The sequence below is a fragment of the Melanostigma gelatinosum genome, assembly GCF_949748355.1.
Source record: "Melanostigma gelatinosum genome assembly, chromosome: 21".
Lineage (NCBI taxonomy): Eukaryota > Metazoa > Chordata > Actinopteri > Perciformes > Zoarcidae > Melanostigma > Melanostigma gelatinosum.
Genome location: NC_136654.1, coordinates 12,008,340 through 12,030,340, shown reverse-complemented (window position 1 = coordinate 12,030,340; position 22,001 = coordinate 12,008,340). Strand labels below are relative to the sequence as shown.

The window sequence follows — 22,001 nt, the reverse complement described above, 5'->3', positions numbered from 1 at the left end:
TGACTGTTACTGCGTTGATTATGGACCAAGGAACTCAAGTGTGGTTGATGATGTGACTTTCTGAGGATTATTTCACTCTAAACAAAAAAGACAATTAAAATTGATTTAAAATCAACTGCTAGGAATAATGTTTCCATTGCACTTAGTCACTTCTTATTTACATTTATACACCAACCTTTCCACCTCAGCCAAGCCGAAAAACTTCTTACAGTATTTTGCCTTTTTTTATTAGTTTTTTCCACTAATGTTTCAATTCTAATTCAAAATGTGAATAGAAACACACTAGTCATGTGACAACCGTGTTCCCTTCTTTACATACAGTTCAAATTAAGAAAATTAAATGGAAAGGTGCTAATGGGAAATGGAGTGAAAGAGAAAACAAATAGTCTTGTATTTCCCTTTAAAAAAAATGAATTTACATTGAAATTGACAGATTATCATGTTCTATGGTTCGTATGGTTTAATAATCTATAAATTAAAGTTGTATCATATACATTTTAAATAATCTTGGTAATATTTATAGCCTTATTTTTTGTTGTACTTGGCTAAAAATTGTTGATCACTTTATTTTTTTTATTTCAATTTAGAGTGATACTAACCTCCATGGTCACTGGTACAGTAGCTCTACTTGCTAAAATGTTTGGCTCAACATGTATGAATAATAACCTCTTGGCTTGTTTTCTAAGTATTTGCATGGGCGTCAGATTCTCATCTTCTATTAACTGCTATACAGACCCACCATTTGTTGTTCTGTTGACAATGTGATTGTATATACTGAAGCTATGTATTGGCAACATGTGTGCTGAATTTCTGTGCTTGTGTGTGGATGTATGGATGTTTTTGAGGCTGAATGATTACTTTTATAGCTTATACAGTTGGTTATTGTTGAGTTCAAGCTAGGCTCTGCTGTGATTATAGATTATAGTTTTTGCAGTTTTTGCAGTTTTTGTCTTGCTTTTTGTTTGAGAAATAAAACACTTATAATGAATTATGGATTGCATTTGAAAATACATTTGGTATTTGATTTAAGTCGAATAATACCATTCACTATCTCTACTCAGCATAGATTTGCTTTGGTGACACATGAGCTTGGACCAGAGAACCTCAGAAATGTGTTTGTAGGACCTGGTATGCCTTCCATCCCTGAGTAAACCATCTAGCTGAAACTAATGTTGCATTACTTACCACATGAAGTCACTTTTAACCATTTAATGTGCATGCTCTGTCGTGATTTACTAACATGGCCAGTTAATCTCTTTCCTTTGCTTTCAATTTACACCATTAAAACTTAAGGGAATCTTGATTTTGTTTTGAATCAGTGTTAATGTACACAGTTCGGTATTGTGTCGGAAATCTTTTGGTAATGTCACTTTTTGAATGGAGGAAATACTTGATAGTGAAAATGCTGAAAATGATTAGCAAGCTTCATGTCTCCCCTGCTGTGTGTTAACCAACTGTCTGGTCCCCTTTTCAAAGCTGGAGCACCCTTTGGGTCTGGAGGCTGCGCCCCAGACGAAGAGGCCCGAACTGGTTAGTTCTCAAGCACAGAGTTTAACAAAGAAGTACCAGGAGACGAAAGAGCTTCTGAAGCTGCAAGAACTGAAAAAACGTAACATGCAGGCACAGCTTGGCCTCTCGCATTCTCACCTACCCATCAAGGAACCGTACTTTTCTGAACCCCCAAAACCATCAATTGTGGAAGGCCCTCCCCCTGAAGTTGTTCAAAAAACAGTTAGCTTCTTGTTCCAGGACAGCGCAGAGGCAATTCAAGAACTAGAAGATTCGTTAGCTGGTAAACCTCTTTCCTTAACAGAGCTTGCAAAATTGTTGAGATTCCATAGCTGTAATCAAGAGACAGCAGAGACTCATCAACTTCAGAAGCTCTTGAAGAGTTGGAAGTACCAGCAGGAGATAGAAAATGAAACATTAAAAAAGAGTTTAGCCAGGGCAGGAGAAAGCATCCGTGAGTACGATGCCCGTCTTCTTAGCATGGAGGATTTGGCGGGGAAGGTTCAGAAGCCAAGTTTTGAAAGCTTAAAAAGCCCCTATGGCCCCCTCTCAGAAATTGATAACTATTCAGAGACAAATGAGATCACGAATGGGATGTTCTCTCAGAGGATTCAACTTTTGACAAGTGAAAACAGGGCATTGAAACAACGGTGTCAGGAGATAGTTAATCAGCTGACTGAGGCTGATAGGGAAATTGACAGACTGAAAGTGGAGCTGATCGGTCAGCAGGGCGGCAACCAGCATCACCTGGTCATGGAAGAGCTGAAAAGACTGAAAACTGAATTGGCTGAAAAGCAGGCAAAGACTATTGACAGGGAGTATTACGAGAGGGAGCTGAATGAGAAATCCTTGAGGCTTCACGAAGCTCTGATTATGTTGGAGGAGCTTGGTAACACCCTCAAAGACACTGAGAAGAAACTGCAATTGAAAGAGGCCAAGTTGAAAGGTCTGGGCTTCCATGCTGATTATGAGGAAGAGGACTTACACCCAGAGAGAGAGCAAGAAAAAGAGCTCCTCCAAGTATCAAAAGCAAAGTTATTTGAGATGGAAGCAAACCTTCAGTCTAAAGAGCTGTGCTGCTTGGAACTTGAAGCCAGGAATAGTGAACTAATCACACTAAATCAGGAATCTGAGAAAGTCAGTATAGAGGAGCTAAGAGAAGCAGAAAACAAAATAAGAATGCTACAAGAGAAGACGGGTAGAGTTGAAAACACACTTAGCGAGTGTGTTGAGGCAGGAGTGAAGCAGGTTGATGATAAAGGACTTATGAAGCAAGTAGTAGTAAAAGAGATTGAGATGAAGTCTGAGGCGATTGATCAGGTTTTAGAGATGTTATCAAAGGTAGATATTAGTGTAGAGAAAACGCTCTGTGATTTTAAAAGCACTTTATTTGGTTATTCAAAAGAAGAGCCACTCTGTGTGAGTCAGCAAGACATGAGGTTGGTAATGGAGGGAGAGTTCTGGAGCCAGCTTCTGGGTTTCTCTGAAATCCAACCAGAGGAGAACACAGACAGCTGTGAAAGAGGTGTGGTGCAACAGATGATGGCACTGAAGCGCTTGATGCTCCTGACTAGAAGGATTTGTCCACAAGCAAAAGCTGAACTCGAGCAAATGACAGAGCCACATTTTGCAGCCATGTACAGATGGCTTGATAATGAAACGCATGCTCTGATTCTTAAAGAGTTAACTGAGACCTTGGAGGCAAAGTCAAATGTTTTAAAGCATTTAGCATCCAATGTGAAATTGGACAAAGATGACCAGCTTGTGTCTTTGGCTCTAACAAGCTTTGATTTTGATGGAGATCAGAAACAGTCCTCTCAACATCTGTGTGAAGCTCTAACAGAAGCCCAAATGTCTTATGTGATCACGAGGATGAAAGTCCACCATGAGAAAGAATTAAAGGAAATGCAGACAGAGGTTCAGATTGATAGTTTGGATTGTCAAAATTGTCCTCAGTTGAGAGAAGCCACTAGAGATCTGGAGTCCAAACTGGCAGATCTTCAGAGTCAACCATATGAGGCTTCTTTGAAAAGCGCCGCAGGGCCACAAACTTTGGTCCAGATTGAAGGAGAGCCCATAGACTCACTGGACAAATCCATTGAGCTTCATGACATGATAGCCAGGCATAGAAAGGAACTACGCGAGGTTAAAGACTGCTACGAGCAGGAAGCTGAAAAGCTGAGGAAGGAAATCGTTAAGGCTGGTGAAGCATTGCGTGTCCTCTCAGAAGAAAATGTGAAAGAGATTGACTCTCTGACTAACTGCATGGAGAACCTGAAGAATAAGTACGAGACGGAGAGGACAAACCTCATGGAGAGGTTTGACCAGGAAATGGAAGAGCTGAGACGCATGATGAGTCTGGCAAACCCAGACAATAACTTGACAGACGAGGACACTCCGCCGCATCGCCAAACATCCACCCTGAAGGAGCGCATTCAAGAGCTGGTCACCCAGGTCTCAGTCATGACTCAAGAGATGAGACGCCGCAAAGAGCAGGAAGACATTACGACTCTGCGGATGAAATACGAGAAAGACCTGGAAAACCTGAAGGTGGAAGCGCTCCTTGTCCTTGCTGTCCTCAATCTGTGATGCCTTGTGTTCCTTTGTGGCATTCCCAGATCCCCCTTCCTTCCCAAACTCGCTCTCTCCTTCCTAATCCCACTCACCCTACTTCTGCTCTTTGTTCTGTAAACCACTTTTCTTCTGTGTTGCATGAAAACTAACCTGCTCTAGGTTTATGTGATCATTGACGCTGCAGTAGTCGTGTATACTGAGGAACCCATTTTGTTAAAGTTCTATCAGTTGTAGAACTTTGAGTAACTGGAACATTAAATTAAATTAAACACAACAAAACCAACACTACATCATCATCATCATCATCATCATATCAGCCTCTGAAATCAGTTCCTCTGGTCGTAGTTCAATGTGATTATTAATCTAACCCTTTGACACAGCTATGCTGCATTTACAATTGTTAAAAGCAAAGAATTTATCCCTTTTAACACTTATTATTATCATTTCAAATTATTTCAGCTATGAGCTTAGTTTTTATGAGTTTGATCTCTTTTCCTTTGGCTGTTTCTCCTAACAGTTTAATCTTAATCCCTATATTCCCTGAATATAGGGATATATTTTTCCAATATATTTTTCTTACTGTCAACAAAACTTATGAAAAGACCAAAAACAACAATGTGTTTACCCGCTTTCTGCTTCCTGTTAAGTTACTCTTGATGAAACCCAACATTTCTGGATTTTGCTGCTTCAAAGTAAAATTGTTTACATAACAAAATAATGGGGGACTTTCATTGTGAAGAATTTATTCGAAATGGGTTGATCACCGAGTTAGTGGAGATTTGTGAGCAGCTATTCTTTAATCAAACAAGTATACAAATACTGCAGGGAGGCAGCGCAAACAGAAGGACTTTTGTTGTGAAGAATTTATAGGGAATGAAATGTGGTCATCCACTGTTTTACAGCCGCTCCTTTGACTACGAAATATATCAGATCACTATCCAATCAGGCAGGTCGCATTGATGCGTCAACTCTGAACACTCATACGGACAAGCTGAGTTCTGATCTAGTGTAACCATGGCGATAGTCCTCCAGTGTGTTCCTACTTCCTCTCTTCCTCCCCCCGTCTGTGTCTTTCCGCCTAACGCCCATTGGTTCCTCCATAAAATACTAATCTGTAAAAACTGTTCAGGAATGTACAGTGTTTTTGGTTTGTTTAGTTTTTGTCAAGGCTCAGGCTTAAATAAAAGGCTATTTCTAGTTTGTTAGGTGAAGGTTCATTTACATTAGTCTCATAGATTCATATGAGATTGTAATGGAATAGTAAAAATGACTGAGTCCAGGTTGGAAAGTATCCATGAATCAAATCCCAGAAATAAAAGTAAAAAAAAGACATCAAATCAAAGTTTAGACAATATAATTATTAAGATAAGATAGACTTTATTGACCCGAAGTAAATTTGTCTTGACATAAAGTGTCTGCTGTTTATTGACTCGGAGCAGTGAATTGTCAGGTGTCCGCTTCGTTTGGAGATAAAGTGGTGACTTTGTGACACTTTGTACTTGTGATGGGTGTTAAACAGTGTGTTGGATGCTCAGATATTCATCTTCTGTCTGAGCTAACTAATACTCTGCACTGAGTATTAAGTCCATGCCCCCGCCATGACCCAGGATATATTTACACACAAGATGCAAAGCCTGACATGCTTCTAAATAAAGCTTGTGAGTGGTCTGATGTCAGAGCAGGATGTTTATGTTTGCTTTCCGCCTGTCACAGTAGCTTCCTGGGCCTGAGCTCTCAGGGGGCTTTATCCCTGTGAAAACACACTGGACCTCCATTTCTGCTGTTTGGCTGGAACTAGATTGAGACAGGGACAGAAGCCAGGGCACAGCCGTCAACTGAGCCCTCAGATTAGTGGCAGTGAATAGAGGCCAGAAGCACGATGAGCTCTGTGGTTGGGCTCGTGGAAAGCCTTTGGATGGTATTTGCACATTAGCTGAAGGCTCCAGACATTATTTAATGAGGATTTTATAAGCATAATCAGTGAATGTTTTTCTGTAGGTAGGATATGTCCGCACACACTTTGTTACTCCCTCGTCTCTCATTGTCGGTCCTCAACTTTTTCTGTACTCACACAGGCTCCACTTTCTCATAGCTAACAGGCTGTAGCTTACAAGTTATTTGCTGGAAATGAATGCCGATGGTGATGTGCGCTGGCTTATATTGTAGGGCCCAGGGTTTGTTCTTGCTTACATGGTCAGGAGAACCGTTTGGTCCATGCACAGAAGGCCCATGAACTCACAGTCGTTTTCCTATCTCATAGGCAACCTGTGAGAGGGGCTTTGCTGCCATGGAAGATTCCCATCAGAAGGTAGTAGATGAGCTGCAGAGGAAACACCAGAGAGAGTTGGAGAACCTGCAGGAGGAGAAAGAGCGACTGCTGGCAGAGGAGACAGCAGCCACCATCGCTGGTAAAGATCATCCTAAATCCAGAAACCAGATATAGCACAAAGCTGCTATTGTGGTCATTTATCACTGCGATTTCCAATGTGTATCCTTATTTGCTTACACTACCTTGGTAATAAGATTATAGAATACATTATGAACGTTTCTTGTACTTAATATAATTTTTTTGTTATTCTAGCAATTGAAGCGATGAAAAACGCCCACCGGACAGAGTTGGAGAAGGAGCTTGACAAAGCTCGCAAGGCCAACAACAACACCGAAAATGCAGACATAGAGGAGATTCGCAGACAGCATGAGTAAGTTGTACATGCGATGTATGAATGGGCTTTAGAACAAGGCTGATGTTAATCAAGGATCTCTGATCATAAATTGTGTTCTTGAAATACAAAGCTACTGGTTTAGTCTATTGATTAAAATGAGATGAACAGTAGTAGAGGACAATCGGGACCAGTACAGGACACTCTCCATAATGTGCCGTAGGGCTGACAGTCACAAAGCATGCAAGAGTAATTAGTGTTAAGTACTGAGTTAACTAGTGCGCATGTGTGTAACGCTTTTAGTTCTAGAGCGGTTCCCAAACTTTTTAGGCCATGCACCCCCTTCTACATCCCAACCGGGTTCGCGCACCCCCCCCCCCCCCCGAATAAAAATAAATAAAAAAAGCAACAGAGCCTATATAGCCTTTATAGCTGCATAGAAATCTGACCAATGAGAGTTTGCTCGCGCGTGGCGTTTGTTTACAATATTTAGTCCGCTGTTAAATGTTTCAGTGTCAACACAAACCGAACAAAGGAGCAACTGCAACATTGTATCATATTAATCCCTGAATCAGAACAAAGCAAACGAACTGAAGGTGTGAAAACGCCCTGAAACACTGCAACAAAGTTTCAATAACTTTCAGTGACACAAGGCGTCACTTTTAAAGAGCAATACGGATGCGAGCACACACGCACAGGCTCAGAGGCAGATTATCACATTTAATTTACAATTAATGAGCGACTAATGTAGCCAGGATGTCTTCGGACAAAGCATCGATGCAGCGACACAGTGTTGTTGGACACCGGGATCATGCACAACTTTTATGCTTCTTTCTCCCCAATCATACATTCCACCATCTCTCTGGCAGCTGGCGAGCTCACGTCTTCAGTGATTGTGTGCGGTAGCCCCTTTCTCGCTATTCTGTAACCAGATATGAAGCCCGTAGTGCGTCATTTATAGACCCAACACGTGAATGAGACTCCAGTTGTTTTTGGCTGTTTTGTAACTCCTCCAATTTGGATATAAACAATGTAAGGGGCTTTTGACTTGCACTGGCATGCTTGGTGTTCAGGTGGCGACGTAAATAAGAGCTTCAGTCTGTTAGCCAGAACCTCACTGCACACCACGCACTGTGGCTTTGGGGAATCTGCGTTGCCAATCCAAGTGAAGCCCAGACACAGATACTTTTCATCATATTGCCTCTTTTTTTCCCAGTCTGATGCTCACTCTCGTTTCCTCTTTTTTCACCTTGACTCCGCGATGGGCCGATGTGCTCCCGATTTGTCTGTGCTATCCCTTCCTCCTTTTCGGTCTCCTCCGTCATCTTCCTCTGACTCCCGTTAGATTTCTTCTCCTGGTCTCTCCCCATGCACCTCTCCGTTCCCCTCGCCTCCGATTCCGCTCTCGCTCTCTCTCTCGCTCGCTCCCCCTCTCTCTCTCTGTCCCTCTCCTCTTTTACGACTGATGGCTTCAGATGTCCCACCTGACAGTTTCCCCGATTTCAGCCAGTTTAGCATATTTAAATTTATGTTGCTGAATGCATGAAGTTCGCTGTTAGCTGAGGTTAGCTGCACAAGCTAGGCTGGCTAGTGTGTGCGGCAGGCGGCAAGACTGCCGGAAGGAGCTCAAGTGCATTTATTAAATTGTACATTTTTAATTTTAAATCTTACAAAGGGGATTTTTATAATTCATGTTTTTATTTTGTGAAAAATCCCACTTTTTAAATTAAAATTACATTTAAAAAAAATATTTAATATTATTACACCATCGGACGCCATTACACTTTTCCTCTCGCGCACCGCCTAGAGGCAGCTCGTGCACCCCTGGGGGTGCGCGCACCACACTTTGGGAATCCCTGTTCTAGAGGAACGGAAGACGTGTAGCCATTGTTGTTGATGTCGTGCATACGTTTTTTAAATTATTTTTTCATACGTTTTTTTTATTGAAAGACACGAGACAATATTAAGACAATACATAGACATAACAACAAGAGGATGACAAGAACAGTGGGATAAAAGCCAGCAAATATCATATTGTGTGTGTGTGTGTGTGTGTGTGTGTGTGTGTGTGTGTGTGTGTGTGTGTGTGTGTGTGTGTGTGTGTGTGTGTGTGTGTGTGTGTGTGTGTGTGTGTGTGTGTGTGTGTGTGTGTGTGTGTGTGTGTGTGTGTGTGTGTGTGTGTGTGTGTGTGATTGTGTGTGTGTGTGAATGTCCTTGAGCCTTTTGAGATGGAGGGAAAAATATATAAAAATAATAATAAAAAAATAAATTGAAAAAAACACAACAAACCAAAAAAAAAAAAATTTAAAACAGGTAAGTATGTGTGCATATGGATGTTCATGTATGCATGTACGTGGGTTTCAATTGGTAGTCAAATCAATTATAGTAAAAAATACACACACACAAAAAAAAAAAAAATATATATATATACACCGGTATATATACTATACATATTTCAATATTAATAGAATGGGCGGTGTCACGTTGGCAGAAACATAGTGAGGGATGACCAGGTGGAATGGTGTTCTGTTGTATTGTGTATGATGGATGAGGTTAGATTTTCCATTGAAATATATTCTGTCATTAAGTTTCTCCAGTGTGCGATGTGTGTATTATTCCTTGATTTCCAGTTCATGAGGATAGTTTTCAGGGCGATAGTTAGGGCCACAAGGAGTAATTTGCGGTTTGTTTTACTCAGATGTATTGTTGAGATGTCTCCTAGTAAGCACAGTGAAGGGGATAAAGGGACGAGGCAGCCCAGGAAGACAGACAGTGACTCAGTTATTTCTTCCCAAAAGTGATGAACTGGTGTGCAGTGCCAGGTGGCGTGAACAAAGCTATCTGGGCTGTTTTGAGTACAATGTGGACAGATATCTGACGTGAAACCCATTTGAAACATTTTTTGTCCGGTGTAATGAATTATGTGAAGTATTTTATACTGTATTAGTTGTAAATTGGCATTTTTAGTCATGAAGTAGATGTTATTACAGATTTGGTTCCAGAAAGCAGCATCAGAAGTGATGGATAGGTCTGATTCCCATTTTCTTGATGGTGTGGATGATGTTTTGTCAGACTGTGATATTACTCTACATATTTTTGAGATGAACTTTTTTGAAGAGGGGATATTAATTAATTCTGAGGTTGAGGGGGGCAGTTCTAGGTTAGTGGCCTTGATGTTAAGTTTGGATTGAACGGATGATTTGAGTTGCAGATATTCCAAACATTGATTGCTCCTGATGCCGTACTTCTGAACCAGGTGAGGGAATGAAACCATGGTGTTATTATTGAAGATGTGTTTCAGATGAGTGATGCCTTTAGCGGACCATGTGTGGAGATTTAGAGGTATTGTTCAGGATTGTTCCATATGGGAGTAAAATTTGAAGGTGCAAAAGTAATGTTCGTGATTTTGTGGAATTTCCACCAGGCTGTCAGAGGTTCTGCTATTGTCAGTATATTGAAACAAGGATGGCGTTTGATAGATTGGCTTAAAAATGGTAGGTCAGAAATCTGAATGTCCTTACAAACTGTCTGTTATATATATGTTCTAGCCATGTGTTGTCAGATTGGCTGGGGTGGATCCATTTAAGAATGTACTGAAGTTTATTTGATAGAGAGTAGTGAAAAAAATGTGGAGCTTCAAGTCCTCCTTGTGTGTTTGGTTTTTGTAGAGTGGCCAGTTTAATTCTTGGTGTTTTATTTTTCCAGTAGAATTGAGTAACGATTGAGTCAAGCGACTTGAACCAGGAGTGGGTGGGTTGAGATGGTATCATTGTGAATAGGTCATTTATTTTAGGAAGTATTGTCATTTTAACTGTAGCTATTCTGCCCATGAGTGATAGTGGTAGGTTCATCCAGCGGAGGAGGTCGTCATTTATTGTTTTAAGTAATGGAGTGAAGTTGAGTGTGAACAGCTCTGACAGCCTGGGGGAAATATGTATTCCCAAATACGTGATGGCACCTGTGCAGAAAGGGATAGGTGGTGTATGGGCTGCCCCATCCCAACTGTTACTATCTAATGGAAGGATGGATGATTTACTCCAGTTAATGGAGTAGTCGGAGATATTAGAGAATGATTCCATGACTTGAATAGTTTCCTGGAGTGATGAGTAGGGGTTTTGTAGGAAGAGCAATATATCATCTGCATAGAGACTGATCTTGTGATGGGTGTTGAGTGTTTGAATTCCTTTCATGTAGATGTTCTGACGAATAGCTGCAGCTAACGGTTCAATGAAAATGGTGAAAAGTGAGGGAGAGAGTGGGCATCCTTGCCTAGTCCCCCTGTGCAGTGTGAAGCTTTGTGAGGTTTGTCCCTTAGTGATGACAGTGGCTGACGGTGAAGTGTACAGAATCTTAAGCCAGTTAATAAATGATTCCCCAAAGCCAAATCTTTGTAATGTGCTTGTGAGAAATGTCCAGTTTATGTAAATGTCGAAGGCTTTTTCTGCATCCAAGGAGGCTATGATGGTACCAGTTTGTTGTAATGATTAGTAATTGATTAAATTAAACAGTCTGCGTGTGTTAGTGGATGAATGTCTACCTTTGATAAAGCCGGTTTGATCTGGATGAATTATGGATGAGTGACTTTGTCTAATCTGTGAGTTAATGCCTTAGTGATGATTTTAATATCTACATTGAGAAGAGAAATGGGACGGTAACTGGAAGGAAGAGTTGGATCTTTGTTTGGTTTGAGGAGGAGTGATATACTGGCTGTGTTCATGTTGGCTGGAAATTGCAAATTTTGTTTTATTTCAGTTATTATTTTGTTAAAGAGGAGCTAGAATGAACCAGAAGTGTTTATAGAACTCAGCTGGGAAGCCATCGGGACCTGGTGCTTTGTTTTTGGGCATAAGATTGAGGGCAGTAAAAAGTTCGTCCTGTGTTAATGGTGAGTCAAGTATGTTGATTTGTTCTTTGTTAAGCTGTGGTAAATCAATGCTGTTGAGAAATGAATTGATGTCTTCTTGATTTGGGTTATTTTTAGATGAATATAGATTGGCATAAAAACTTCTGAAGATTTTATTCATTTCATCGGGTGAATTTGTGGGCTTTCCTGCAGAGTCCTTGATGATTGAGATTGTTGTTTTTTCTTTATTGCGTTTAATTTGCTTCTTGTTGTTTTTCTTTCTTTTTTTGTAAACACAGAATGAGATGATTATTCCTATAAAAACTGCTTTCCATGTTTCCCACAGAAGGGTTGGTGACGACTCTGGGGAATCATTTATTTCCAAGGACGCTCACTCTTTTTTAATAAGACTATCAAACTGAGGGTCTTTGAGAAGAGATGTATTGAAGCGCCATCTAGTGATAGGTTTATGTAGGGTAACTCTGTTCCAAATAAATGTTACGGGAGCATGGTCGCTAATAATGACAGGATGGATCTTCGAGTCTGAAATATTAGATATGATTGAATTGCTGTTGAGGAAGAAGTCAATGCGTGAGTATGAGTGGTGAACTGGTGAGAAGAATGAGTATTCTCTTGAGTTTGGGTGCTGTAATCTCCAAATATCGCCAAGACCAAAATCACTCATGAACTGTTTTGTCATGTCTGTGGATTGCCAGGTACGCTTATTATTTGGATTTTTAGATCTGTCCACTGATTGGTCGATAACTGTGTTGAAATCACCTCCTATTATGACTGGGCAGTTACAAATGTTTGAGAAGGATAAAAAAAAATTACGAAAAAAGGATGGGTCATCAGTGTTTGGGCCATAAACATGACCGATTGTGACTGGACTATTGTTGATGGATATGTTTATGATGATAAAACGGCCTTCAGGATCGGTGATGGTGGAATTATGGACAAAATAAACTTTTTTGTTAATTAAAATACATACCCCTCTTTGTTTTGAGTTATAGTGAGCCGAGAATGAGTGAGTGAATTGTGGTGATTTTAAATTAGTTGTGATCTGATTCTGAGAGGTGTGTTTCTTGTAATAAGCATATATCTGCTTGCAGTTTAGCCAGATGATTCAAAACTTTTATTTTTTTTGCCTGAGAACCAATTCTACAGATATTCCAGGTTAAGAATTTGATAGATGACATGTTGATTGGGTTAATATAGACTGAACATTAATGTTGATGTGTGTGTGTGTGTGTGTGTGTAAATGACACAGCAGGACCTGCAGACACTGAATCAGGGGAAAACAAACACATATAGGAACATGAACACAACAAAGTAAGTAAAACAATACACAAAACAAAAATACAAAGGTGTGTGTGGTCCAGATAGGGTTTCATACTGTCTGGCACATTGAGACGTAGGTGCAATACTATACAGTATAATAATCGAAACAGTGCAAATGCGGAGAAAAGAGAAGGGGCATACCTAAACTACGGAGGGGGGGTTATCATATGTGTATGCAAAGGAGAGAGAGAGAGACGCCAGGGGGTGACTTCCTTATCGCTGTACAATTGTCCATCTATATATAATTTGTCCATTGATATTATTGCCTTCTTTCCTTCTTTAATCATGTTTTTACGGATTGGAAACAAAACTTTGCGTCGTTGCATGATTTCTTTTGGATATTGATCGTTGAGTCCGTAGTCCGTTCCTTTGAGCTGCCTGCCTTGTTGCCTGACCTGATCTTTTTGTTTGTAGTGTTCAAACTTAGCGATGATTGGCCGTGGTCGGTTATTGTTGTTCCTTGGTCCCAGACGGTGTACGCGGTGGAATGTGATGTTGTTGGCGGTCTCTGCGGATTGTTTGAGTTGTTTGGACATGAATTCTTTGATTGATTTTTCGGGGTCTTCTGTAGTTTGTTCGGTAATGCCGGTGAAAACTAGATTGTCTCTCATACGTAGTATGAAACACTCTGGTTTGGTTCTGACTGAATTCCAGGCTGTGGCGCAGAGCCTGGAATTCCCGGTGTAGGACTTCGATAAGTCTGGAGTCTGGAGTCAAAGCCGGAAAGTTTTATTTTCAATGGACATGAGTATGTTGCTTACCTCGGAGCAACATGGAGGTTTTGGTGAAGTAGATGGAGTTGAAACAGTACGGGGTCTTTTGCTGTATAAAGTGGGTGTTTCTTCGGTATCGCCGGTCTCGTCCTCTTCCATGATGTAGATTCGGTTGAAGCACTCGTCAATGTATTCTTCCAGATGATCCAGTTTGATTGATATTGTAGTCCAGTTTTGAGTGAAATAGATACTGGGTGAAGGGGAAAAGAAAGAGGTTTAAGTCCGATGAGAAAGTTTGTTTCGATAGTAGTCTAGCAGCTGGGGGCCGCCATCTTGGGTCTCGCACCGTCTCGTGAGAGTTACACTCAGACACGCATCAGCTCTGCCTTTGCTATAGAAAGGACAATTTCTATAGAGAACACTCGTGCATACGTTTTAAGTAAAGTCTTAAACATGTACAGTTGTCGCTGGAATTATTGAATTAACAATTAGTTTGAGTTGAATGAAACACAACCCACAGAGTTCATATCATGGGATGGACTGCAGAGATGAAAAAAGATTCCCATGTTTACAACTTGTGAGCATTCATCCCACCAGACAAATCAAGACAGATGTTTGATCACAGAGTCTGTCGTAAAAATACTGCATTGACGAGCTCTATGTCCAATAACATTATTACATTGTTAGACATTTTTCTTTGCTTAGTTTATAATGTAATAGCTGTTATTACATCGTTATTATGTGCTTTTAAGACTTCTGACTGCTGGATTAAAGAAGGTGCCATTTGATCTGAGTACTGATAAAGTGCTGAAGTATCAGATGTTGCAGCTGTCGCTCATGACTTGCTGGGACGGGTGTTACTGTACTCTGAGTTCAAGCTCACATGTTGTGTTCAGCATGCTTTAATGCTGAACTTGGTGACAAGTGCTGGTGTTGATAGTAAATCAACACCAATATAAATAAATTAAACTGAGTTTCATTAAGCTGAGAGTTTATATGGCTTGTGGTTTTGGGAGAAGCACTGACTCAGGACTGTAAGGTTGCTTGGTCCACTAAATCAGAGACTTGATATCTGGCTGTATTTGCACCCTTTCACTCCTGAACCCAAACTATTGGTATTAGATTTCCTGTCAGTTTGGCCTTTTGTTATGTTTTAGGGAGGAGCTGTGTTCTTTCCAGCGGGAGATCGAGGTGTTGTCCGAGCAGTATTCCCAGAAGTGTCTGGAAAACGCCCACCTAGCCCAGGCACTGGAGGCCGAGAGGCAGGCCCTCAGGCAGTGTCAGAGAGAGAACCAGGAGCTCAACGCACACAACCAGGTGCAGACACACACTGTACAACACAATCACAGGTACACACAATAATACCTGCTTTTCTGCTTAACTCTTCTAAGCCTCTTCTTTTTAGGAGCTAAACAACCGCTTGGCAGCAGAGATCACCAAGATGCGCTCGATGACATCTGAGGACAGAGTGGGAGACGCAAACACCACAATACACGGGAAAGAGCTCTACGAGTTAGAAGTAAGGTTCAAGCTAAAAAACACTTCAAACTAAGCAATGAAATATAAAAATGTACATAAAATCCTGTATACAAATGATATTGTATTATTACGTCTGTACCAGAAAGGTTTTAAAAAGCAGCTGGTGCTCCTGAGCCAAGTTCTTGCATCTTTTGATCGTTTCAATCTTTTTCTCTAGGTGATGCTGAGGGTGAAGGAGTCAGAGGTCCAATACCTGAAGCAGGAAATCAACTCCCTGAAAGACGAACTCCAAGCTGCCCAAAGAGTACAGTGTTTTTTTTAAGATAGCACTGGAAAATCCATGATTTCCTTGCTGAGAGACAACATGAATACCCTTTATCTGAAAAGCCAAACAATGTGTTTTCAGGACAAGAAATATGCAACAGATAAGTACAAGGACATCTACACAGAGCTGAGCATTGTCAAGGCCAAAGTAGAGCGGGATCTGGGCCGGCTCAGAGATCAGCTGCAGCTGGCTCATGAGGCACTTGGGGAGCCATCACTGGAGGAAGTGGAGCGAGGAGGCTATGGTATGAACAAATAGAAACACAGTAGGCCTTGTGCTAGGACTGTTTTATGTGATGCTTCCTTGTACAAGTGGGTCAAGTCACATTCATCAAACTCTCTTAACTGCACACAAATGTGAGCTTAAGGTTTGGGAGATTTGATTAGCACAATTGTTATGTTGTTCATTCTGTACACATGACATCTTTCACACTTTGTCCATCCTGATAGAGGATCCTCCTCTGTTGCTCTCTGAGGTTTCTTCCTTTTTTTTCTCGATGTTAAAGGTTCTTTTGGAGAGTTGTTCTGATGTGAGGGTCCTGGGACAGAGGATGTCGTATGTGTACAGATTGTAAAGCCCTCTCAGGCAAATTTGTGATTTTGGGCGATACAAATATATTAAATTTAATTGAGGCCCCCCAAATTGCCCCAAAGGGCTACCTGTTACAATCGAATTGGGGCGACTGTAGCTCAGAGTTAGAGCAGGGTCGTCCTTCAATCAGAGGATCGGCAGTTGGATCCGGCTCTGCTAGTCCATGTCGATGTGTCCATGGGCAAGACACTTAACCCCAAATTGCTCCCGTAGCTGTGCCTGCATTGTATGAAAGGGTGGCTACCATGCAAGGTGCTAGTCCTGATGTCCAGTGAGCAACTTGCATGGTAGCCCCTCCATCAGTGCATGAATGGGTGAATGATGACATGTAGTGTTAAAGAAGTGAAAGTCAGAAGACTAGAAAAGCGCTGTACAAGTACAGTACAAGTTTATTTGATTTATTCACCAAAAATATAGCCCAAGAGTAAAATTGAAGAATGTCACAGCGCTTCGAGTCCGAATTTAACAGTGTGGGTCGTTGTATTAGGGGAACCTAAATAAATAGAAAATATCAGAGCTGCCGCATACTGTGACAGACATTTAGAGGGAATGGTTGGACCTTAGGTTAGATGTTAAAAATATGTCTTAAAAAGCAAAGTGGTTCATGACTTAGATGGGATGCTGTTGAGGAAATGTGTTTTCACCAGCAGTAACTGAACAGGGCTCAAGACAGCAGGTCTCAGCTGGGCTCCAGCCTGGTTTTCCTCCTCACCTCCTTTTGCTCCCAAGTTGTAACAATTCACCGAATTATATCACCTATAAGGGGAAAAGTGCATACGCTAAAATTAAAAGGCACGGGCGGATCTGAATTGGTAGGTATACAGACACTACATCTGACTGCAAAACATATTTGAAAGTACAAAAATATTCTGAAAGGTCTTCTCTATTATTCACGATAATGACAGACTACCTTAGACACAAAATAAAGCACACAGTCAGTTAAATATAACACCATATATAAGCAAATTCATTTGGCATACGGGTTGCAGCACACAAAACAAAAACCGTGAGGCTCCTGCTGTACAATAAACTAAACATTTGCAAACTATCGCTCAAACCCTGAGTCCCATCAGTTCCTTAAAGTAACGCAAAACAGTCCGAAGGCAAACAAACACATCCCCAAAACAAAGTCAACAGGTGGAAGCGTGGCGAGACGCCACGGCTCCTTTGTCCACAGAACTCTACTTCACCACAGCCTGTCTAGCTGGTGGTCCTCTGTGCCGTTTCCATTGAAGCCTCCAGTTTAGTAATCCATGAAACGCTTGCTTCAGATTATTTTTGCCGAGCAATCGCCGGCAAACTGTGCTCTGAGTCCACTAAACGTCGCTGGCTTCCCCCTTTCTGCGCGCACAATCTCCTCTCGCGTCACTCCCCCCCTGGGTTAGGGTTACCCTATCCCTACCCTATTTCTATCCTGTGTAATTATTACAGGCAACTAATAAGATTCATAAGTACAGCACTTTAAATGGGTGAAGGAAAATAATAACCCATAGGTTCCCCATTCACAATTTGGTGGGGGGAAGATGATGGAGACCTACGTTTGATACATTTTTTGGATCGTACCCCATATTGTCCACACCTCACTGAGATCCCAACTCAATGCGAGCCAGGCCACCTCGGCATGTGGTCTAGCTGATCAGATCCCGATCAGAGCACAGTGCGATGTGGGAGCATACAGACTCAACAGTTAAAATGCGTCCTGGCTTGATGGATCATCATTTGACAAGCTCTCTAAAATCACTCAAATCTACCAATTAAGAATGAATGTGGTGGTTCTTACATGAGGCCCATTGTGTGTCGATTAAATTAGCATTCAGTACACCTGAGGACTAGACCCTTTCTCTATAGTTTCCCTTTCTCTAAACTCTGACACATTTTCCTTCCTAGATATCATGAAGTCCAAAAGCAACCCTGACATCCTCAAGATGGCAGCTGCTGCAGCCAAACGCTCAGAGCGCACCATGAGGTCAAAGGTGGGTTTCCTTTAGTCCATGAAGAGTTATGTCAATCCTTCATCCCACTGTGGGTCATGGAGCTCCATCACCCATTGTGTCTTATTGCTTAAGAAGCAGCAGGTTCAGAACTAACAGAGCAGTCCTCTTTTGACATTGGAAGTCTCCCACCAAACACGGCCTGAGCAGTTTCACATGACTTACTGCCATCTACTGGTTGCGTGCAGCATTGCATGCCCACCATTGCATCAGTATCGGCAGTGTTCTTGCTGGGGTGCCGGTCTTTGATCTATTCTGTGACTCCATCAAAACTGCGTCTTGGGATTGTGATACAGATTAAACACCACAGTCGTCTAACACACACTTGCTGTGTTTTCCCCCTTCTGTCCTCAGTCTGTGAGTCGAGACATGCCCTGGGACAGTTAGGGCTGCTGAGGACGTGTAGGCCTCCTTCTCCTTTAGGTAAACCAAAGCAGACGCACAAACCGGTAGTTTAAGCACATCCTTTTGTCCTCCACCTCTGAAGCACGAAATAGATCTGAAACACTACTTCACATTAATAAGCACAAATAGTCTACTTCACGGAGAGGTCATGGTCAAGACCGAATGATACTGTATCCGAGATATCACTGGGTATTTAAAAAATACTAATCTGTGTATCCTTTCACATTCTTCGTGATATATTTTGTGAATGAGTTGCTTTCTTTGAAGCTCCAAACTGTGGAAATTGAGCCTGTTCCACAGCGAGGAGGCCAGAGCACGTGTCCAGCTGCTTTGTACAGTCGACACGCTGCAACAATAAATCTACCAAAACTGGTTTACAATTAACAGGAATTTAATCCCACTGATGCAAGTACGATTACAGTTACACAATGGAGTAAATTACTCCTAAGAAATATTACAATATTAACCCACTTTGGAAAAAACTACCTCTGGTCCCAGGACACAGCCGTCCCAGACAACCACACGCTAACAGAGGCAGAAAAACACTTTCTATCTCCCGCCCTCATATCCCTTCGCAACTCCTCCCCTTCCGTCTATCTCAACTTCTGTTAGCTAACTTCCCTGTGCACTTCTGTAAACGCCTGTCTTCATGACTCTCTTTCCCTGAGCTCCTAACACATTCAAAGACTGTCAGTTATTGTTTAATCCCTTCTATAATAATCCTTCAGTATAAATGTTAAACTTCTGCAACTTTTGGCAAAGCTTCATGTCTCAAATTCTACTTCTAGCTGCTTATCCTAAAACACTTTATGCTTATCTTAATTATGCATTTCCAAAACACTTATGTTTATGACTAATTATGAATTCTTAATTATGAATTATTAAACACTTATTATATCTACTAGACACACAGTTCTACGCTCAAATTTCTTACAAAACCAACATAAAAGTAGCAAAACAAACCCACTGGTAGTTAAAACATAGAGCTACAGCCGACTACAGGTCATTATACTCTGTACTGCTGTAACAATAGATACAGCTTCTTGGTCAGCAAGCGAACACTAACAAAGCGATCGGACTAATGGTACTTAGTTTTAGTTTAGTTTGACAATATGAGAAAGGAAACATTAAATCTGCAAAATTTCAATGGCACGATGTAGTCAAAGAAGTCGTGTGTTACTTGTTATACAAGGGGCACCTATAGCAGTGCCTTCACTGTGACTCTGACACAGTCTGTTACCATACATGTATTCACTTCAATAAAGTATTTCAACGACTAGATGATGCTATGAAGATAGAAGCATAGTGTCTTGTGAACTCTTATTTATTGTAAGCTAACTAGCTATGTTAGTATACGCTTGGCGGCTAAAATGATTAGCTACTGTTACAAGAGTTTCCAGGGCTCTATTGACAGACAGGTTAGCAATCAGCTATAATGTGGTGTGTTTGGACTCTCGTGATTCCATTTTAGAGATGTAATCACTGGTTGAAAACAGATTAACACTGACAATGAAAACACTGCCTGCTCAGGAACAGCACATCTGTCCAGAAGAAGCTGTATTTCATTATTAACATCTCCTTTATCTCTCCTCATCCCTGCAGAGTCTAAAGGAAGGGCTGACAGCTGAGCAGAGACTCCACCTGTTTCAAAATAAAGATACTAAGGAGTTCTGACAGTGACTCATCATGTCTACCGACCTTGCTGCATGTTTCGAGGCCCACTATATTTTATCTCTTTAATTACTTATTTAGTTACACTACACACTGGTCACAAAACACAGATCATATATTATTAAAGAAACATGGTTTGAAGTTTAATATTTCATGCCTAGATTTTGCATTCCATGCACTTCAGTTAACTGTGACATTTTTTGTATTTGTTTTTTTGCTGCCATGTCTTACTGTAAATACTGTTTTTAATTGAGCATCTGTTCTGTGTACACTAAAACTATGACTGTAAGCTACTGTTTTAACTCTCTAGACTGTTGCTAGCCAAAGGCATAACTGTGATGCTGACAGCTAAACACAACTACTTATTGGTGAGTAATACTTGCGTAACAAAACCATAGGAATGAGTGTGGCATTCAGGTCTGCACGTTAATGCTCCACTACTCCATCATCATTCCAGCACAGATGGAAGTGTTGCTCAGTAAACAAGCTATGGAACTAAAGTGCTGGTCTGCATTATAAAACAAATACCTACCATGTTGCTTCATCGCCTGACTTCTAAATGAACTGTGCGTGCAGTCCATTTATATTTATTTAAATGGTTCGGATTTTTCTTTCACATTCCATTCCTTTGTACTCTATTGTAAATATAAGGCAAATATACACCAACTGACTACAGGTTTATTAGCAATAAATATTTTTGCACCCTTTTTGTTGTGATTGTTTTGAAAAATATAATTCCTTCCCAAACAAATGCAAGTACAAAAAACATGACAATTCAGTTTTTCATTCAATTGCTTTACAGATATTAGAAAAGTGGTGCGTAGGACAGCGCTCATATTTAATGAGTTATTAATGCACTACCACAGGTTTGAGGTGCAACAATGTAGCCACCAGAGAATATTTAATATACATGTTGAAGAATGAACACAAGATGAAAATGAAACTTTTACTAGAGAGAATTGAAATGAAAGAAGTCTCATGCCCCACTACTTGCTTTTTCCAGAGATTTCAACCATATGTGGTCTTCTGACAGATACTGAGCTTGCGTGTCAACAGAACCATCTAAATGACCATTGAGATAGTCGGCTTGTAAAAAAAACTGAGTAAGTGCTTTTAAAAGTTTGAAAAGTAACCCTGATAATTTCTGGCCACTCGAAGCAAAAGTTCACCCACTAACACACTGATGACAGGCGCCATCAGGTGCCAACCTGCTCATCAGGGGAGAAACTTAACGCACATTCTCACAGACCGATTGCACAGCCTTTTGGAGCAATGTGGGGTTGAGTGACTTGCTCAAGAGCAGTCCAACATTTGCCAGGGATTGAATCTCTGATCTTCTCTTTCTCCTGTGCCACAGCCATCGGGTCAAATTATTTTGCTTAAAGTTTGGATACTGACAGAAAGATATGAACTGGGAACTGTGAGTTTGAAAGATGTTGGTATTTACCTAGCAGGGAATTGGTAACGAAAAAAGCGTCAAGTTGCATTATGCGATCCACTATTTTTGGAGCTTTGCTCATTAGGGACAAAAAGTTAGGATATCTCAAAAAAAAAGTTAGGATATATTAAATTGCTGGAATACCCCTTAAACTAATTTGGGACCTTTATGATTAAAACAATTTCAAAATTCCCCTAATGTTCGTCTTTATTTTATATTTTATTATTCACCACTTACCAGTGTATGAAATAACGTTAGTTAAAATGTAAATTTAAGTAAATTAGTTGGAACAGCAACAACCAACTAGTCAAAATGTAGGATTTTAGAGTTTAGTTAAATAAAATATATTAGAAAATGACCCCAAAATATTTAAATAAATTGAATTGTAACAGGTTATACCACTTAATTAGTATGCACAATTATTGTCACCCCAAGAACAAAGATCCCGGGTTGGCCGGCCT

General features: G+C 40.8%; 1 protein-coding gene across 5 annotated transcripts in view; it reads left to right on the top strand.

The window, feature by feature from the left end:
• LOC306795443 (myosin phosphatase Rho interacting protein) overlaps window positions 1-20,802 on the top strand; it is a 55,892-nt gene extending 35,090 nt beyond the window's left edge. For 2 of the 5 annotated variants that reach the window (XM_079293959.1, XM_079293957.1), the window contains 9 exons: window positions 1,477-4,059; window positions 6,344-6,491; window positions 6,665-6,782; window positions 14,798-14,957; window positions 15,046-15,159; window positions 15,337-15,423; window positions 15,526-15,688; window positions 17,923-18,008; window positions 20,034-20,802. In XM_079293959.1, the coding sequence (XP_079150085.1) occupies window positions 1,477-4,059; window positions 6,344-6,491; window positions 6,665-6,782; window positions 14,798-14,957; window positions 15,046-15,159; window positions 15,337-15,423; window positions 15,526-15,688; window positions 17,923-18,008; window positions 20,034-20,105 (3,531 nt within the window). In that variant the 3' untranslated portion in view covers window positions 20,106-20,802. Of the gene's footprint in view, window positions 1-1,476; window positions 4,060-6,343; window positions 6,492-6,664; window positions 6,783-14,797; window positions 14,958-15,045; window positions 15,160-15,336; window positions 15,424-15,525; window positions 15,689-17,922; window positions 18,009-18,380; window positions 18,450-20,033 lie in introns of all 5 variants that reach the window. The other 3 variants (XM_079293958.1, XM_079293960.1, XM_079293961.1) reach the window with 3 other exon arrangements.
• Window positions 20,803-22,001: the final 1,199 nt, after the last annotated feature.